This window comes from Pipistrellus kuhlii, unplaced genomic scaffold (assembly GCF_014108245.1).
Source record: "Pipistrellus kuhlii isolate mPipKuh1 unplaced genomic scaffold, mPipKuh1.p scaffold_m20_p_1, whole genome shotgun sequence".
Taxonomy (NCBI): domain Eukaryota; kingdom Metazoa; phylum Chordata; class Mammalia; order Chiroptera; family Vespertilionidae; genus Pipistrellus; species Pipistrellus kuhlii.
In genome coordinates this window covers 177,627,847-177,645,609 of record NW_023425404.1, presented here as the reverse complement: position 1 = coordinate 177,645,609, position 17,763 = coordinate 177,627,847, and the positions used below count along the sequence as shown (strand labels likewise).

General features: G+C 39.3%; 1 protein-coding gene across 3 annotated transcripts in view; it reads left to right on the top strand.

Moving 5' to 3' along the window:
- Positions 1 to 17,763, top strand: part of FAM114A1 (family with sequence similarity 114 member A1) — a 60,055-nt gene that overhangs the window by 4,645 nt on the left and 37,647 nt on the right. For all 3 annotated transcript variants that reach the window (XM_036418596.2, XM_036418577.2, XM_045573414.1), the window contains 2 exons: positions 4,791 to 5,146; positions 15,806 to 15,893. In XM_036418596.2, coding sequence (XP_036274489.1) covers positions 4,799 to 5,146; positions 15,806 to 15,893 — 436 coding nt within the window. In that variant the 5' untranslated portion in view covers positions 4,791 to 4,798. Of the gene's footprint in view, positions 1 to 4,790; positions 5,147 to 15,805; positions 15,894 to 17,763 lie in introns of those variants that run through there.

Sequence of the window (17,763 nt, the reverse complement as noted above, 5' to 3'; positions counted from 1 at the left end):
TTACAAAGAAAATAGACAGTGTCGGTGACCAGCTATTGATGAAACCAAAACTAGGAATAAAAGTGATGTCTCAACATCATTTACTCATAGACCCATTCTCCTATGGTCCTGCCCCTAGGATCCAGATGAGGAGAGAATAAATTAGGATGGAGAACTCTTTAGGCCACGGCAGTCAAACAATGTCCTAGCCCCGTGATCGGCAAACTGCGGCTCAAGAGCCACATGCGGCTCTTTGGCCTCTTGAGTGTGGCTCTTCCACAAAATACCACAGCCTGGGCGAGTCTATTTTGAAGAAGTGGTGTTAGAAGAAGTTTAAGTTTAAAAACTTTGGCTCTCAAAAGAAATTTCAATCGTTGTACTGTTAATATTTGGCTCTATTGACTAATGAGTTTGCGGGCCACTGTCCTAGGCCTTCAGTCAGCAAACATTGTCTAAGGGGCCAGATAAATAATATTTTAGGCTTTGGACTTTGTGGGCCATATGGTCTCTGTTGCAACCTTTCAACTCTGAGAAGCCATAGGCAGTACATAAACATATGAGCATGTCTGTGTCCCAATAAAACTTTATTTACCAAAACAAAAGGAGGGCGAGATTTAGCCAGCAGGCTGTGGTTTGCCAACTTCCATCCTAAGCCAGTCCTGACAACATTTTCACAAAGATCTTAGAAGTTTCCAAATGACAATGGCTTTCAAGTAGCCTTCCTCAATCCGCCCCCTCCATGAACCACAGTAACTGCCCTTTTCTGTACAGCAGCCTTGTATCATTCTTTAGTGTTTCAACTAGGAATTGATCATACTTATTGACAGACCATCTCTAATCTTGATTATCCTGGGTAATTGGGGACATCTGGGTGTCATTAAATGAAACACAAAAGTTAAGAGGAAGATCTAGAGTTAATGATAAGAACAAACGTTTCCTTTTGGCCAGGAAGAGATGTCCAACTGGCCATTATAACTACTTATCCAGGGCTAGAATTTCATATATATTTCATCTTAGTAATTGAGATGTAATTTATGTACCATAAAATTTGCATACTATAAAATTCACTATTTGTATATATATTATTGATTTCAGAAAGTCAGGCAGAGGGAGATAGAAACATCAATGGTGAGAGTCATTGATCGGCTGCCTCCTTCATGCCCCCTCCTGGGGATCAAGCCCACAACCCAGGCATGTGCCCTTGACCAAAATTGAATCTGGAACCCTTCAATCCTCAGGCTGACAATCTGTCCACTGAGCCAGACCGTCTAGGGCACAGAATTCACTCGTTTAAGGTGTATACCGTTCAGTGGTTTTCAGGATATTCACACAGTTGTACAGCCATTATCACTACCTAATTTTAAAACATGTTCATCACCCAAGAAAGAAATCTGTACCCATTAGCACTCACTCCTCATTTCCTCTCCCTTCAGCCTCTGGAAACCACTAATTTACTTTCTGTCTCCATGGCCTGGATAGACATTTGAGATTCATGACATGGAAGTGTTGTGATAAACAGAAAGGAACGTGCTTCACCAAGGGGGAGAATGTAGCTGGAAAAGGAAATAGCCAGACTACTGCTCTTTGAGGGTATACGAGGGCTGGGGAAATGAGTTCTTTCTAAGTTATAATACACCACCAGTATGTTAACTAGTGTCTCATATACCATGGTTTTATTTACTTTCCTGAGATTTGACCAATTGGTAAACACCATGGTCAACAAAAATACCCATTGATTTGCCTGAGACTTGGCTTCTTGTGTAGTGAGAACACTGTCTTCATTATATATATATATATATATATATATATATATATATATATATATATACAGACAGACAGACACACACACACACACACACACATATCTCTCTCTCTCTCTCTCTCTCTCTCTCTCTCTCTCTCTCTCTCTCTCTCTCGGGTCTAGTAATAATTAATGTCGTTTTTTAACATTCATTTAAAATCTTGCTTGGCGTTGACTTGTATTGACATAACCTTCAAACACGTGGTATCTACAGAACGTGTGAAGTGCAATTAACAAGTTTTGCTTGAAACAGTTTGTGTTTGGTTTGGTTTTTGTTGCAAAACTAGGGCTAAGAAGATGGCGGATGAAGAGCATATTCGGCACTGCATGCTTTACGAGTTCCAATTAGGAAGAAAAGCAAGTGAGGCTGCAAAAAACATCTGTAGTGCTCTTGGTCAAGATGCAGTTAGCACCAGAAAATGCCAGCGTTGGTTTGAGAAATTTCGTGAGGGAAATTTTTCGTTAGATGACAAGAGTGGTCGAGGCCGTGTGTCCAATTTTGATCAAGAAGCTCTTCAAGCTCTTTTGGTGCAAAATCCTCAAATTACCCAACAAGAGCTTGCGACAACTTTAAATTGTTCACAAAAAACAATTTCCAATCACTTGGCAAAGTCCAAAAGTTTGGAAAATGGGTTCCTCATGAGTTGACCGACAACAACCGTAATCAAAGAGTCACAATTTGCAGTTTGCTCCTCTCTCGTCAAAACCGTTTGGCGTTTTTAGAGCAAATTGTTACTGGAGATGAAAAATGGGTGCTGTATGTTAGTTTGAAAAGGCGGCCTCAATGGTTGGACAAAAATGAGGCTCCGCAGCCCACGCCAAAACCTGACTTGCATGCGAAAAAAGTGATGTTGTGTGTTTGGTGGAATTTTAAAGGAATTCTTCATTATGAACTTTTACCATCTAACCAAACCATTACAAGTGCAGTGTATAGTGCCCAATTGGAAAGGTTAGCCCAAGCTTTAAGAGAAAAAGAACCCGCGCTGATTAATCGGAAGGGCGTAATTCTTCACCACGATAATGCACGACCGCATACTGCAAGAATCACTGCTGAAAAACTGCGCCAGTTGGAATGGGAAGTTCTCCCTCAACCTGCATATTCTCCTGATATTGCCCCTTCCGATTACCATTTGTTTCGTTCTTTGCAAAACTTTCTTCTTGGAAAAAAATTTAATAATGAAGAATGCCTCAAAAATGCATTGACCGAATTTTTTGCATCAAAATCACAAGAATTTTACAACAGAGGGATTAAAATGCTTCCTGAGCGTTGGGCACAAGTAGTAGAAAACAACGGCAACTATATTGATGATTAAATATTGTTTAAATAAATTCGATTTAAAAAAATATTAGAAAATGACATTAATTATTACTAGACCATATATATATATATAAAATCTTGAACTAGCTTTCTAGATCTGTGCTATCCAATAAGGTAGCCACTAGCCATATAGGCCTTTGTAGAATTAATTAAAAAATATATATATATTTTATTGATTTTTTACAGAAAGGAAGGAAGAAGAGAGAGATTGAGAACTAGAAACATCGATGAGAGAGAGACATCGACCAGCTGCCTCCTGCACACCCCACACTAAGGATGTGCCCGCAACTAATGTACATGCCCTTGACCAGAATCGAACCTGGGACCTTTCAGTCTGCAGACTGACTCTCTATTCACTGAGCCAAACCAGTTTTGGCTAGAATTAAATTTTTAATTATTTAAAATAGAATAGACAATTATGTGATACCATAATCAATAAAATTTAAAAAATAAAATAAAAATAAATAAATAAATAAGACAGAATAAAATTTAAAATGTATTAAAATGAATTAAATAAAATTAACATTTTTAATATGTCAGTAACCAGATTTCACATGCTCAGTAGCCACATTTGGCTATTAGCTACCACACTGGATGGTGCAGATATAAAACAGTTTCATCATCAGAGAAAGTTCTATTGAAAGCGAGGTTCTACATGATATCTACATGATAATGAGTTTTCTGCTTCCCAGGTTGTTTTGTAATGGCTTAATACAACACTTCTTTGCTTCCTGTTTTATCCTCATGCATCTCTGTTTAAATTATTGTTGGGTACCAGGCCTTCACCAGTTGGTACCCAGCAAAGCATACTTATCTGTATGTATGTCTCTTTCTCAATGTGAACCTCTGATTACATGGCAGAGCTAAATGTCACGTATTTTTTAATAAGCTCTTAGGTATTTCCTATGCCAATTCTCATTACGACAAATGTAATTAACCAAGTCTTACTACTACATAAATAATTTCACAGATTCAAATAATACTTCTCGTTACCCTATGCATATCAGTGCAAAGCAAGCAAGAGATCCATAAAAGGTTAAAGATAGCACTGTAGGTCTTATTAGTTTCCTTGCTACTGTAACAAATTACAACAACCTAGTGGCTTATAACAAAACAGACGTATTCTTTTACAGTTGTGGAGTCAGAAGTCTAAAATGAGTTTCACTGGGCTAATGTCAAAGTGTTGGTAGGGCCGGTTTCTTCTGGAGTCTCTCAGAGGAGAACGGTTTCCTCAACTTTTCCAGCGTCTAGTAGTCACCTGAGTTCCTTGGCTTATGGCCCCCTCCTTTGTCTTCAAAGTGCATCACTCCAATCTCGGCTTCTGTCATCACACCCCCTTCTGTCATCACACCCCCTTTTCTTCTTGGCAGTCAAATCTCCTGCCTCTCTCTACTAAGGACACTTAGGATTTTGTTTAGAACCCACCCAGATAATCCAAGATAAATGTTCCCATTTTAAGATCCTTAATTTGACCACATCTGCAAAGTCCCTTTTTGCCATATAAGATAACATTCACAGATTCCAGGAATTAGGATATCCTTGGGATATTTATTCAGTCCACCCCAAGGTTCCATAAAGTTTATTATTGACTTATCCCAGCAGACTTACTTAATTTAATCATTCAGGGCTTTGAATTAAAGTCCAGCAATTCAGATTAAGACAGAAAGTTTTTGTTTGTAATTACGTTGGCAGATAATAAGATGTCTGATGATGCTGGTGACACCATCGCCCCTGGAGACAAAGCAGAAATTACCGAGATGCCCGATAGTGATTCTTTACCCAAAGAGGCAGAGGTGCGCTGTGAGTCAGCTATGATTTCAGATGAGCCAACGCTGGCTGACCCCAGAGGAGATGCACATGAAAATGCAGCCGTTCAGGGTGAGGAGGTTGCTGACGCTGCACACCCTGACCAGCCCGAAGACTCCAGTGCCATGGATCCGCCCCACAACGGAGACGTGACCGAGGAGGTGCTTGCCGAATGCATTGATGCCGTCAGCCTCGAGGCAGAACTTGGACCTGAAATACCCCTGAAAGAACAGAATAATCCGGTAGGAGTGGTTCATTCGGTTTAGTTCAACCTAAATTCTTACTGTACCTACCATGGGCACAGATTTGTGCCAAGCTCTGTGGGTGGGGGGTTTGGGTTCAGAATATACCATGATATCACCTCATGAGCAGAGCTGGTCATTATAATATTTTCACTTTGATAATTGTGCTAGTAATAATATCAGCCACTAATAATTGGGTACATCCCGTGTGCTGGGCATTCTGCTAGCCACTTCATATGTGATGTAATTTACTCCATACAAAAGTTGTTTGTGGTATTAAGCTAGATAGTATTAACCTCAATTTATAGACAAGGCAACCAGGCATAGAGATTTTAAACAACCCAGTAAGATACTAAGCTACGCAGTAGTAAAATGGAAAATATTGTAATAAGTTTGCACATGAAGATATTCTTCTGACTGATGTTTTGTGATTCTTTTATTCAAAATCAACTTCCTTTTTGATCTTTTTGATTTTTCAATTACAGTTTACATTCAGTATTATTTTGTGTTGCTTTCAGCTGTACAGGGTAGTGGTTAGACATACACTTTACAAAGTGCTCCCCCACCGCCACCCCACCCCACCCCGATATTCTCAGCACCCACCCAGCACCCAACATAGTTATTACAATATCATTGACTATATTTTCTAGGCCGTACCTTACACCCCCGTGACTGAATGGAGCTACCAATCTGTACTTCTCAACCCCTCCACCTTTTTCACCCAGTCCTAGAAAATCAGCTTCTGACTTTCCTTACAACTGTTCTAAGATGAGACGGGCTCTCTCGGAGAGGAGGGTGTTTTCCAAGACTGGAGATGTTTAAACAAAACCAAACAATTATTTTGCAACGATGTCAGCTGGGAGTTGGATCAGATACAGTCAACAGAAATGCACACTTTTGTTTCTGAGTTCAGAGAGTTCTCAGACCCTCTGAAGCCACCTGGGCCCCACAGGGCTTAAAAACTCGCAGACTAGAGGTTCTCAACCAGAGCTGAACATTTCAACCAATGGGGGAAGCTTTAAAAAAATACTGATGCCAGGGTCTGCACTAGTCTGGGTTCTCCAGAGAAACAGAACCAACAGGATACATATTTATATCTCCTCTGCCTTTAAATATCTATATACCTGACTCTGGCATCTCTCCCTCCACCTCCCCCACCCCCACTATCATTCTATTGTGGGGAGCATTGGTTCCTAATTTTTATTATAAGTGCTACTATTAATAAATACCTTTTTAAAAAATATATATTTTTATTGATTTCAGAGAGGAAGAGGAGAGGGAGAGAGAGAAAGACCAATGATGAGAGGGAATCAGACTGGCTGCCTCCTGCACGCCCTCTATTGGGGATCAAGCCCACAACCCAGGCATGTGCCCTTGACCCTGAATCGAACCTGGGACCTTTCAGTCCCCAGGCCGATGCTCTATCCACTGAGCCAAACCAGCTAGGGCAATAAATAACTTTGTTGATTAAGAAAAATATATCTTGCCAAGACCGGTTTGGCTCAATGGATAGAGTGTCAGCTTGGGGACTGAAGGGACCCGGGTTCGATTCCGGTCAAGGGCATGTACCTTGGTTGCGGGCATATCCCCAGTGGGGGGTGTGCAAGAGGCAGCTGATCGATGACTCTCTCTCATCAATGTTTCTAGCTTTCTATCTCTCTCCCTTCCTCTCTGTACAAAATCAATAAAATATATTAAAAAAAAAAAAGAAAAGAAAAATATATCTTAGCCACAACATCCCGAGATGACTTAAACTACCTAAGTCCTACCTATTCAAAATATATGCCTAAATTATACATTTAATTTCTGACTTCTAATAATTATACGATTGTTAATAAAGATAGCACAATAAAAAGTCAATATGTACCTATTCATCTTTCTTCTTAAGTTTTTTGAGCAAATTGAATGGATCCTGCTTTTGACAGCACTTTATAAATCTCTTTGATGCTGCAAGAATGAGCCAGTAGGCAGGTAGATACCTCCTCACCCCGTCTGCACAACACTGTTAGCTTTCAAGGACTTTGCTAAAGGTGAGCATTTCCTCATAATGAACTATCACAAACGTATTTGGATAGAAGTGCAAATATTGGCCACAGAGTTGGGACCGTGGCTCTGGATGTACACATGGCATTGCCCCCGGGAGCTCAGGTACAACCAAGGTGTGGGAGGCACACCAGTGAGCATGTCTGTCCTGAACAAGGCAGAAAGCTGATAGGGCCGGTTGGGAAGGTATCACTTTCACCCGGGTCATGTTTAAACTCTTCTAGGTAGTTGCAAATTTAGTCTTTTTTAAAGGATTACCAGAAAAGAGCATCCTACTATCTCTTTTGGGATCCTATTCTTTTAAGTTAATGTTAGAAGAGAGTTTTGTGCCTCGTCTTCAAGCATTGTTCATTTGTTTTATTTTATTTGCTCTTTGTTGGACACTTATAAGAAGTCCTCTCCCAGTGATAAAAACTTTGTTTTGTTTTGTTTTTTTTGTGGGGTGTTTTTTCTTGCTTTATTTGTATTTTTTTACTTAACTCCCTTCCTTATTTTGTTTATTGATTAAGGTATTACATATGTGTTCTTACCCCCCCCCCCATTACCCCCTAACCCCTACCTCATGCCTTCACCCCCCTGGTGTCTGTGTCCTTGGTTAGGCTTATATGCATGCATACAAGTCCTTTGGTTGATCTCTCCCCTTTACCCCCACCCTCCCCTACCTTCCCTCTGAGGTTTGACGGTCTGATAGATGCTTCTCTGTCTCTAGATCTGTTTTTGTTCATCAGTTTATGTTGTTCATTATATTCCATGAGTGAGAGAAAAAAGAAAGAAAACAACTGTTTTTCTGATCCACAAGAGGATGAACTCTACAAAAAAATCTTGCATCATAAGTTCATTTACAAGTTGACTGTTTGGATTGTGAACACAGGCCCCTGAGAAATGACAAGTCCTATAGAAAAACAGCCAAATTCAAAAGCCTATTTGATCCCAAGTATAGCTGAGCCTAAAAGCATCTCATCATCCCATTTTAAAAGCTTCTATGAAAAAATGTCTACTTAAAAACAAAAACAAAAACAAAAAAACAACAACAACCTGGTAGAATAGCCTTTGAGACAGTAATATAAACCACTATCTTCTAGAACACACTGCATTTTATAATGATGTGCTTAAATGTGTATATCATCCTCTAAGTGGCTTGTATCTGCAGTTACTTTGAGTATGAGGTCCCTTAAAGTCCTTAGCATCATTAGCTTCACCTTTGCCTGAGTCAGCAGGGCAGCCATAACTCAGCAGGGAGGGTGGTGTGACCTGGAGGGGCCTAATAAAGAGGAAGAAGCCAGTGGTTCTGCCAGCTGCTCAGCTGGCAGTTTGCTTTGAAGGGTCACACCATTCACACCTTATGTCTCATAAAAGCCAGCTCATCTTTGGTGCCTCTTCTCTTTCTCATCCATTCTTATGTACAGACTGGAAGCCATTGAGTTGGAGCTTCCTGCAGCATGCATAAGACATGTTGGACTAGATTCTTTTTTTAAAAATATATTTTATTGATTTTTTACAGAGAGGAAGGGAGAGAGATAGAGAGTTAGAAACATCGATGAGAGAGATTCATCAATCAGCTGCCTCTTGCACGCCCCCTACTGGGGATGTGCCCGCAACCAAGGTACATGCCCTCGACCAGAATTGAACCTGGGACCCTTCAGTCCGCAGGCTGACGCTCTATCACTGAGCCAAACCGGTTTCGGCTTGGACTCAATTCTTGAAGGCCTCTGTCAGACCCATGACACCATGTATTATGCCCAGGAATCTGAGGGGTGAGACTATCTTCAGGATGCCTACAGTGTAGTTGGGGAAGGCAGTGTGGTAAAAAGCAATTACAGCATGTCCCATAGGACTAGATAGGACAGGCATGAGGGAAGCCTGAGATGGAACACTTAAATCAGCCTTAAAGAGTCAAGAAAGTTTTCAGCTTCAGTTCAGAGATGGTTGTCTTCAGTGCTAATCAGGAGTGACATTTATTCCCAGAGATCTTGTAGGACCTTATTATATACTAGTCCATCGCCCCCAAAAGATCCTATCTATGTCAAATGACCCTAAATTCTTAACACCAAGAAATGTGACCCAGAGTAAAGAATGCCATCCCTACTGTTCAACACCAATGCATAAGGCTAGTTATGAAGGTAAAGAATCCAGAAAGTACTCTCCAGGGAAAACATAGGCTACCACCAGATAATTCTTTCTCTAGAAAAGGAAAAGTAGAATGTTTAAGTCAAAAAATTGCTGTTGAAAGAGACAAAAGAAGAGAGAACATAGACCAAGACATGCTGATAACAGATTTTAGCCTCTTCAATGAGTAGAGTTTGCTCCAATTCTTTTTATTTCCCCTTTTAAGCCTGATCTACATGATGACACTCGGATGCTGGTGCCATTTGGCCATATAGGGCAGTGCTTCCTAAATCTGGTGCTATATTGGAATCACCTGGGAAATTGGTTTAAAATTCAGATTCCTGGGCTCTACCCTGAGAGATTCTTATCCAACAGATCACAGTGGAACCAAGATCCCATTTTAATAACTTCCCTCAGATGATACTCTTGCAGTCTGTGGACCAGTATTTGGGACACGGAAAGAGGTAGGTGGAGGATGGGGTGAGATTGAGAAGATGGGGAGTTCAGTATTGAACATGCTATGGGACATCTAACTGTAAGCAGTGGGAGTCCAGGAGAGAGAGAGAAAGAGTCTGGAGGTCATGAGTACTTGGGTACTAGGAATTGGAATGGAGGAGACTTACCAGCTGTTATTAAAAAAAGAAGAACAGAGACCAAGGACTTGGTCCAGGAAGGCTCCTATTTCTAATACAATTTTGTCATACACGCTCTTAGATTCTTTTTGATAGGTTTTGATAAACAACAAAGAAGTTGAGGTGTTGAGAATTACCTCTTCTCTCCACAATCTTACCATCACATTCAATAAGTGAAATCAAATCTCAAATCACATTGTACCACACTGACATTTTAAAATTAAACATCAACGAACAAGAAAGTTAAAAACAGTTGATAAAAAAAATTTTTTTGTGGGCTTGAGTACATCCTTTTGCTCTGACCTTTTAGGTGCTCTGACTACCAGCCTGAGTGAAAGGCTCACTCAAGGCTAAATGCCTAGAATTCTAGAGGCAGGTTTTTTTCCCCTTATCACTGACATCAAAAAGCCAGAATTCCCCAGAGTTCAGAGCTGGACAGAAAACCATTTAACATAGGGCAATCTCCTTTCTTATACCCTGTTTCTGTAAAGGTAGGAAGAAGCTTTAAAATATATTTAATCATCTGCAAACCTCAAATGCTTTTATTTTTTTAAAATATATTTTATTGATTTTTTATAGAGAGGAAGGGAGAAGGATAGAGAGTTAGAAACATTGATGAGAGAGAAACATCAGCTGTCTCCTGCACATCTCCTACAGGGGATGTGCCTGCAACCAAGGTACATGCCCTTGACCGGAATTGAACATGGGACCTTTCAGTCCGCAGGCTGAACCAAACCGGTTAGGCCTGCCAAACCAGTTAGGCCTCAATTGCTTTTACAATAATTTCACCTTCTAGAACTATTATAGATATTCAGAATGCTAGTTAACAGTCCACTGTGTTTACCAGTTAAAACCCATTTCTGCACCTCAGTATGCTAATTAGCAAATCATCAAATGTCAATAGAGATTCAGATAATAGAACACACAGGTGTAAGCCAGTGTATTTTTGTGCATAAAAAGAACTACACAGACTTTTAATTTGGGTTAAGTAATTAATGTTCAATTTATTACGGTCACAAATTCGAAATTTCAGTCCTCCCTAAGCTTTATATTCATCTCACAAATTTTTATTTAAAAATCTAGTAAAACAAACAATCACTTACAAGAGGTTTTTGATTAATGTTTGGTTCTTTTTACCAACTTAAACACGTTTAAATATTTTAAAATAGCATCTACACATTTAATATGTTCTATTCCTTTTTAAGTACTTCATTTATCTACTTAAAACCTTGCTGAGTGCTTAAGAATGGTTACAAATAAATTAAGTTCATAGAGTGGACCTAAAGACCTTTTAGATATTATAATAATATGCATGATTTTAGAAAGATTTCAACTTAAAATAAAAAATCTGATAATTCAATTATTCATTTTAATTGGTTTTCAAAAGTTGATGATATAATCGGTCAAATCCCTTAAACCTTAGTAATACAGAAAAGACAAAATATGTATAAAAATATTAATAGTTTGACTTTGATGCTTTCAACCTTTCTATATTTAATTTTAAGTCTTCCCAGAGTTAAATGATCCATACTCACCAAGGAAGAAAATTACCTGGAAATAACTGAGGCCATTTTTCAGCCAGTATTTTGACAGAGCTATAGGCATCCAGAGCAATCCCATGCTCCCAAATGTCACACCAAGTCCCCTTTTAGGGAAGCTAGGTCATGAGTTACAAAACCTAAAAAGGGTAGCTCTCATCATTCACATCCTTAGACACATGTTTTACACAGTACCTGATTCTTGATCTACTCAAGGAAATAGGCCAACCAGGTTTTCTTTGATCTTAAGACAAGTTCATTTATTTTCTTGTTAAACTAAAGGCCCATTGCATGAAGAGATTCATGCAATAGGCCTTCCTTCCCTTTCCTCTGGCACCCAGGATCCAGGCCTTCTCTCCGGCCGGAATCTGCCATCTTCGTCTTCACTGCTTCTCTGCCATCTTCATCTTCACTGCAGACTCCAGCTGGAGTCTGCCATCTTTGTCTTCGCTGCAGACTTTGAAGTCAACAGTCTTCATCTTTACTGTGCTGGGATGCCGCTCCTGTAGATCCCTTTGCCCCTCGCCCTCCCTCTCATAGTAGGTGTACTGCCCTGCCCAACCACTCTGCACCTGGAGCATCTGGGCAGCTGCCATCTTTGTTCTTCCAATTTACGTATTCCCTCCTGATTGGCTGGTGGGCATAGTGGAGTGATGGTCAATTTGCATGTTTCTTTTTTATTAGTATAGATGTTAAAGACCTATAAATTCTATAGAATCTAAAATCTGTACATTTTTCTGTCTCATAATACCATTGAACTTTGTAGCCTAAAGTAAATAAATGTATTTTCTATTGTAAGATATTTAAATAAGATACCAGGGATATACATGTCTTTCCTATTTAAAGACCTTTGAACTTAGTGGAATCTTGAATTCTTTCCTATCCTTAGGACTACACAATAGTTATAGATGTTTAAATGATCTCCCGTTGCGTTTTGATATTCCTCTTGATCAAGCCAAATCTGAGTTGTAAGAGATGAGGTCATTCTTCTGCGATTGTATAGGGAGGGAGAAGGAAATTCAGAGAGTTTTCATCAGATGACTTCTGAGTTCTCTGTAAAATAGGACGTGAAGTTGTCTGATAAAGGAGGTGACGGTTACATGGCAAGAAGGTGAGAAGAAAAAAGGCGTAAAATAACCATATTTGATAATGGAAGATCTGAGTAGGTCCAGTCTGTCTACTTTATAGTCTCAAAAGTTTGTGACATTAAAGCCATTTAAAGTGGAGACAATACTCATAGTGAGATAGAATTATAATTCATGCTGAACATTTAGTTTATATGATTTTTGTATTAAATGTGCACAGTTTGTCATTTGAGTATTTGCCACTGATAAATATTCTTCGCAGTTGATTAGGAGGTCACATCTCAATGTCAAAATTGCTTTATTAATAAGTCAATTGAAGTTGTCACTTATACTGCAAAAGTACCAAATTTATTTCACACTTATTTCCATTTGCTAGTCAATTACCAGCTGTCAGAACATATTAAATATTATAAATTTGAGTCAGAAGCTGTCACCCTTAAGTGTATTAACTCTCCTTAATCACATAGGTAGTGATTTTTTCCATAAAAGAATGATATTAATCACCAGCTTACATCTGTCTTCATGATGGTATAAAATTGCCATTGGCTTTCATTATATATGTATTTGCCAGAGTGAGGTAAATCAATGTAGACTCTAAAAATGAAAGCTCAGTCATGAATCATGAGTATTTCCATTCATGTTAACAGGCTTTTCATTGTTTCCAATAGAAAAAAATGTCAGCCACTTTCAAAGCTTTCTACTTCTTAGACTTAAAAATATAGTATCTTATTATTGTTATTATTAATCATTATTATTATTGCTAGTTAACATTTATGAAGTGTTTCTTAAATGCCAGGAACTATGCTCAAGCTTTATGTGATTATTTCTTTTAATCTCCACAATAAACCTCAGAGGCCATTGGTTCTTATACGTAAGGTGATTATACTGCTATACCTTGTGTTCTGTAATGAAGTAAACAATGGCTTAAAGGACTTGAGTAACTTGTTGTCCAAAATGGCACAGCCTATGGTCAAACGTAAGCAATTTAATTTTATAGCCTTTTCTCTTGACCAGCAGTGTACACTGGTAGATAGTGTTTGATATTTATAGGTGAACCAGTTAGGAATGCATTTGGGTGCAAGTAACTAAAATCCAACTTATAGTTGCTTATAAAATAGCAATTTGGATGTGTTTTTTCTCCCTTGACAGAAAGAATGAAGATAGGCAGCTGTTCACATTGGGTTAGCAGCTCAGCAGTGGCAGCACCAGTGTCTGGAATTCCCTGGCCTTTCCCTTATGGCAGCAAAAATGGCTGCTTCTGTTTCAAGTAGTATGTCCACATCCAGGGCAGGATAAAGGGAGAGGGAAAGAGTTGACACTGGTCATAACTTTATAATTCATTATGAAAACAAAGCATTCTCAGTTATCATTCATGAATTTAAAACTTGTTTACTCTTTTAAAAAAAATATATATGTTTGACCTATCTGATATGGCTCAGTGATTGGGCATCAACCTATGAACCAGAAGGTCACGGTTAAATTCCCAATCAGGGTACATGCCTAGTTTTCGGGCTTGATCCCCAGTGTGGGACATGCAGGAGGCGGCCGATCAATGATTCTCTTTCATCATTGATGTTTCTATCCTCTCTCCCTCTCTCTCCTTCTCTGAAATAAAAAAAATATATATATATGTTTGTACTGATTTGAGAGAGAGAGAGGACAGGAAAGAGAGAGAGAAAGAGAACATCCATGAGAGATCAGCTGCTTCCTGCATGCCCCCTACTGGGGATTGAGCCCACAATTTGGGTATGTGCCCTGACTGGGAATCAAACCAAAGACATCTCGGTACCTGGTACAATGCTCAACCAACTGAGCCACACCATCAGGCCACACATCCACTCTTATCGGAAAGAGTGGTAGGCAGCAGGGAAAAGGGAGTTGGAAATGACTAATAGACCAGCCTTTGGTCAAAAGTTATAGAATTTACAAACTTTGAAGGAATTTTTCACTTCTTAACTATTTTCTTTCTTTCTGAAGTGAAAGAACTATGATTCTCCAAGTCCTAATATGTTCTTGCCTCATTTTTTAGAATGTATCATATATAATAAATGGCTAATATGCAAATTGTCCCCTTGAACAGGAGTTCAACCAAGAGTTGGAATAGGGAGCAGGGCCAGCCAACTGCCTGAGACCCCTCCCCCTGGCTGGCCTGGCCCAATCGGCCCCAAATAGAGTGGCCTGGCCAGACCCCACACATGCACAAATTCATGCACTGAGCTTCTAGTTCCTAGATAATAAGATAAAGCCATGGTTTCACTAATTAGATCAGAATGCATTGGTTGCAAGTATTGCACACTTAAGAAAATAGATGAATTTTAGTTATTAATCAACAAATAAATGTATTGCGCGCTCATTATATACTATGCATTCTTCTTGGGTTTGGGGATACATCAGTGGAGAGGAGGAGAAAAGAAAAACACACACACACACCATGCGGGAATCTCATGGAACCCAAAGATAGGAATCCAGTTGAACCTCAAAGAGAAAGATGAACCAGGGCTGAGAAGATATCAGGAATTTGAAAGATCCTCTGAATATATCTCTTTCACTCTGCTCACTTTGCTTTCTCTTAATTCTAAGTCTGCATGGTGGATAGAATATGGTTACCCTACATTCCCTGAGTTTTCATCTTCTATTCAAGCAACCAGAGTCTCTCAGCCCTAATTCAAGCACCTAAGCAAAAGAATTTGAATCTATTGAGCCCATGGACAGATATGGTTACAGGGTGGATTGGACACTTTGAAAGATGTCTACCTTAAAAGGCTGCTACCTGTTGCTGCTACCATTTCCACACTCGTTGGTGCTTTTCTAAACACTTTGCCTATCACCTATGGCAAAGCTCCTAGAGATTTGAAAATTCACTCTACCTTGAAGAGCACAGTTTTTTCGTTCTGTACAAATTTCATGAGTCAAAGTTGTTTTGAACTTTTCAAATCACTCTTGTGCCCTAATATATTAAGTCCTTTCCCCCCACGGCCCTCTCTAGATGATGGGAGATTTGAGTCTTGGTTAACATCAAACTCCCTTCTTCTCACTTTATGCCAAACCCTCAGAAGCCAACATTACTAGTAATCAATTCTGTTCCAAAGTACATATTGTAATGTGGGTTGGTATATTCTTTTATGGCCCTATAAACTACAAGCCAGTGAGAAATGGTTCTTGGTGATTTAAAAATCAAATAAAAACCTCCTCTTTGCTTCAAACCAATGCATGTTTTTGAATTACTGACCTCATGGCTAATCTGTTTTTCAACAGGCTGTGGATTCCCCTCCACAAGGAGGCGGATGGGCAGGCTGGGGATCCTGGGGCAAGTCTCTGCTCTCATCAGCATCTGCCACAGTAGGTAAGCATTGTATCTTGCGTTTGAATGGATAAAGTTCAGAAGCCTAAAAGGATATGACTAAACGTTTAGTCATACTATGTGCTGATACAGTTTAACATTAGCCTCTAAGATCATCATTTTTAGTGTTCTAAGTATTTCATATATATTAATGCATTTATTCCCCAAAATAGACCTCCAAGAAGATACTATTATTTTTTACATTTAGAGAAAAGGAAGCTAAATCACAGAGAGGCAAAGACTTTGTCCAAAGTGAGGAGTGGCTGGCTTGAGATTTGAACCAAGGAGTATGGCTTTTTATATAAAAGCCACCATATTATATTGACTCTTAAAATATAAGATTTGAGCTTTTAAAAATATATTGTTAAAGCTTTGTACTTATCATTCCACTTAAATATTTTAAAATGTACAACAAACATACCTAAAAGGATCCACAAATGACACTTTTGAAGTATTCTATAAAAGGCACTTCATCAGGAGAGCACTGAAAAACAAATAAAAATAATTATGCATGTAGGAAGGATATACAAAATATATTTAATATATCCCAAAGCTAATAAAGTTACTGTCATTGAGCATTGACCTTACTGTCAATGGAGTTACTGAAACTGAGAATTTTGGCTGCCAGGATTTCTCACTGAGTGATAAAATAAAACTTGGTTCACCTAGCCTTGGGCAAGTGGCTCCATTGGTTAGAGAATCATCCCATGCACCAAAAGGATTCTAGACTGGGGTTTTATGGGAGGCAAGTGATTAATCGTTCTTTCTCTCTCTCCCTTCCTTTCTCTCTAAAATCAATATAAATGCATGTCTTTGGGTGAAGATTAATAAGGGAAAAAATTATTTTAGCTGCATGGTGGATAGAATATTTATTATCTTTTATGGTATTACATTTTTTAAGCAGTTTCTTCTATTGGCCCTTTTTTGTTGTTACCTCACCCCAGGATACTTTTCCCATATATTTGTAGAGAGGGTGAAAGGGCAGGATGGAGGGGGCAAAGAGAGTGAGCGAGAGAGAGAAACATGGATGTGAGAGAGATACATCCATCAGTTGCCTTCTGCACACGCCCCAATCTGGTAGGGACCAAACCTACAACCCAGGTATGTTGGGAATGACCAGAATTTAACCTGAGACCCTTTGGTGTGAGGGCCGATGCTCTCACCATTTAGAAACACTGGCTGGAGAACTATTGGCTCTTAGGCAAGGAGGAAATATAATGGGCAATGTCGTCATCAGTGCAGGTTTGTAAAAATATTCATCATGTGTCCATTCCTTACATCCACTTTTCAAGAAAACAGGTATGACATCAACATGCCCGAGGTAATTTAGTAAAGGCATTTCATCTTAAAGACAGAGAGTGTGGAGCAGGACAGAGGGAGTCACAAATAACACAGCTTTCACATCACTTAACTCCGGTGTCTCAAGGTATAGTTCACGGCCATGAGCATCTTGAGATGGACCACGATTGGCCCAATCTGCTGTTAATTTTTAAACCAGGAGGGATAGGAAGGCCTGAAGGTCTTTTGCTCTGCTGCAATGAACTGTGGTCACAAGCAACTTAAGGACCAGTTATCTAATTTGATAAAATTTAGACTCCCTGTAAGAATGGATAGATTATCTCCCTAATTCCATGTCTGTCAAATATCATAAGAGCTCTGGCAGGAAGTAGACAGTGTTTATTTTAAAAATATATTTTATTGATTTTTTACAGAGAGGAAGAGAGAGGGATAGAGAGTTAGAAACATTGATGAGAGAGAAACATCGATCAGCTGCCTCCTGCACACCCCCTACTGGGGATGTGCCCACAACCAAGGTACATGCCCTTGACCGGAATCGAACCTGGGACCCTTCAGTCTGCAAGTCGACGCTCTA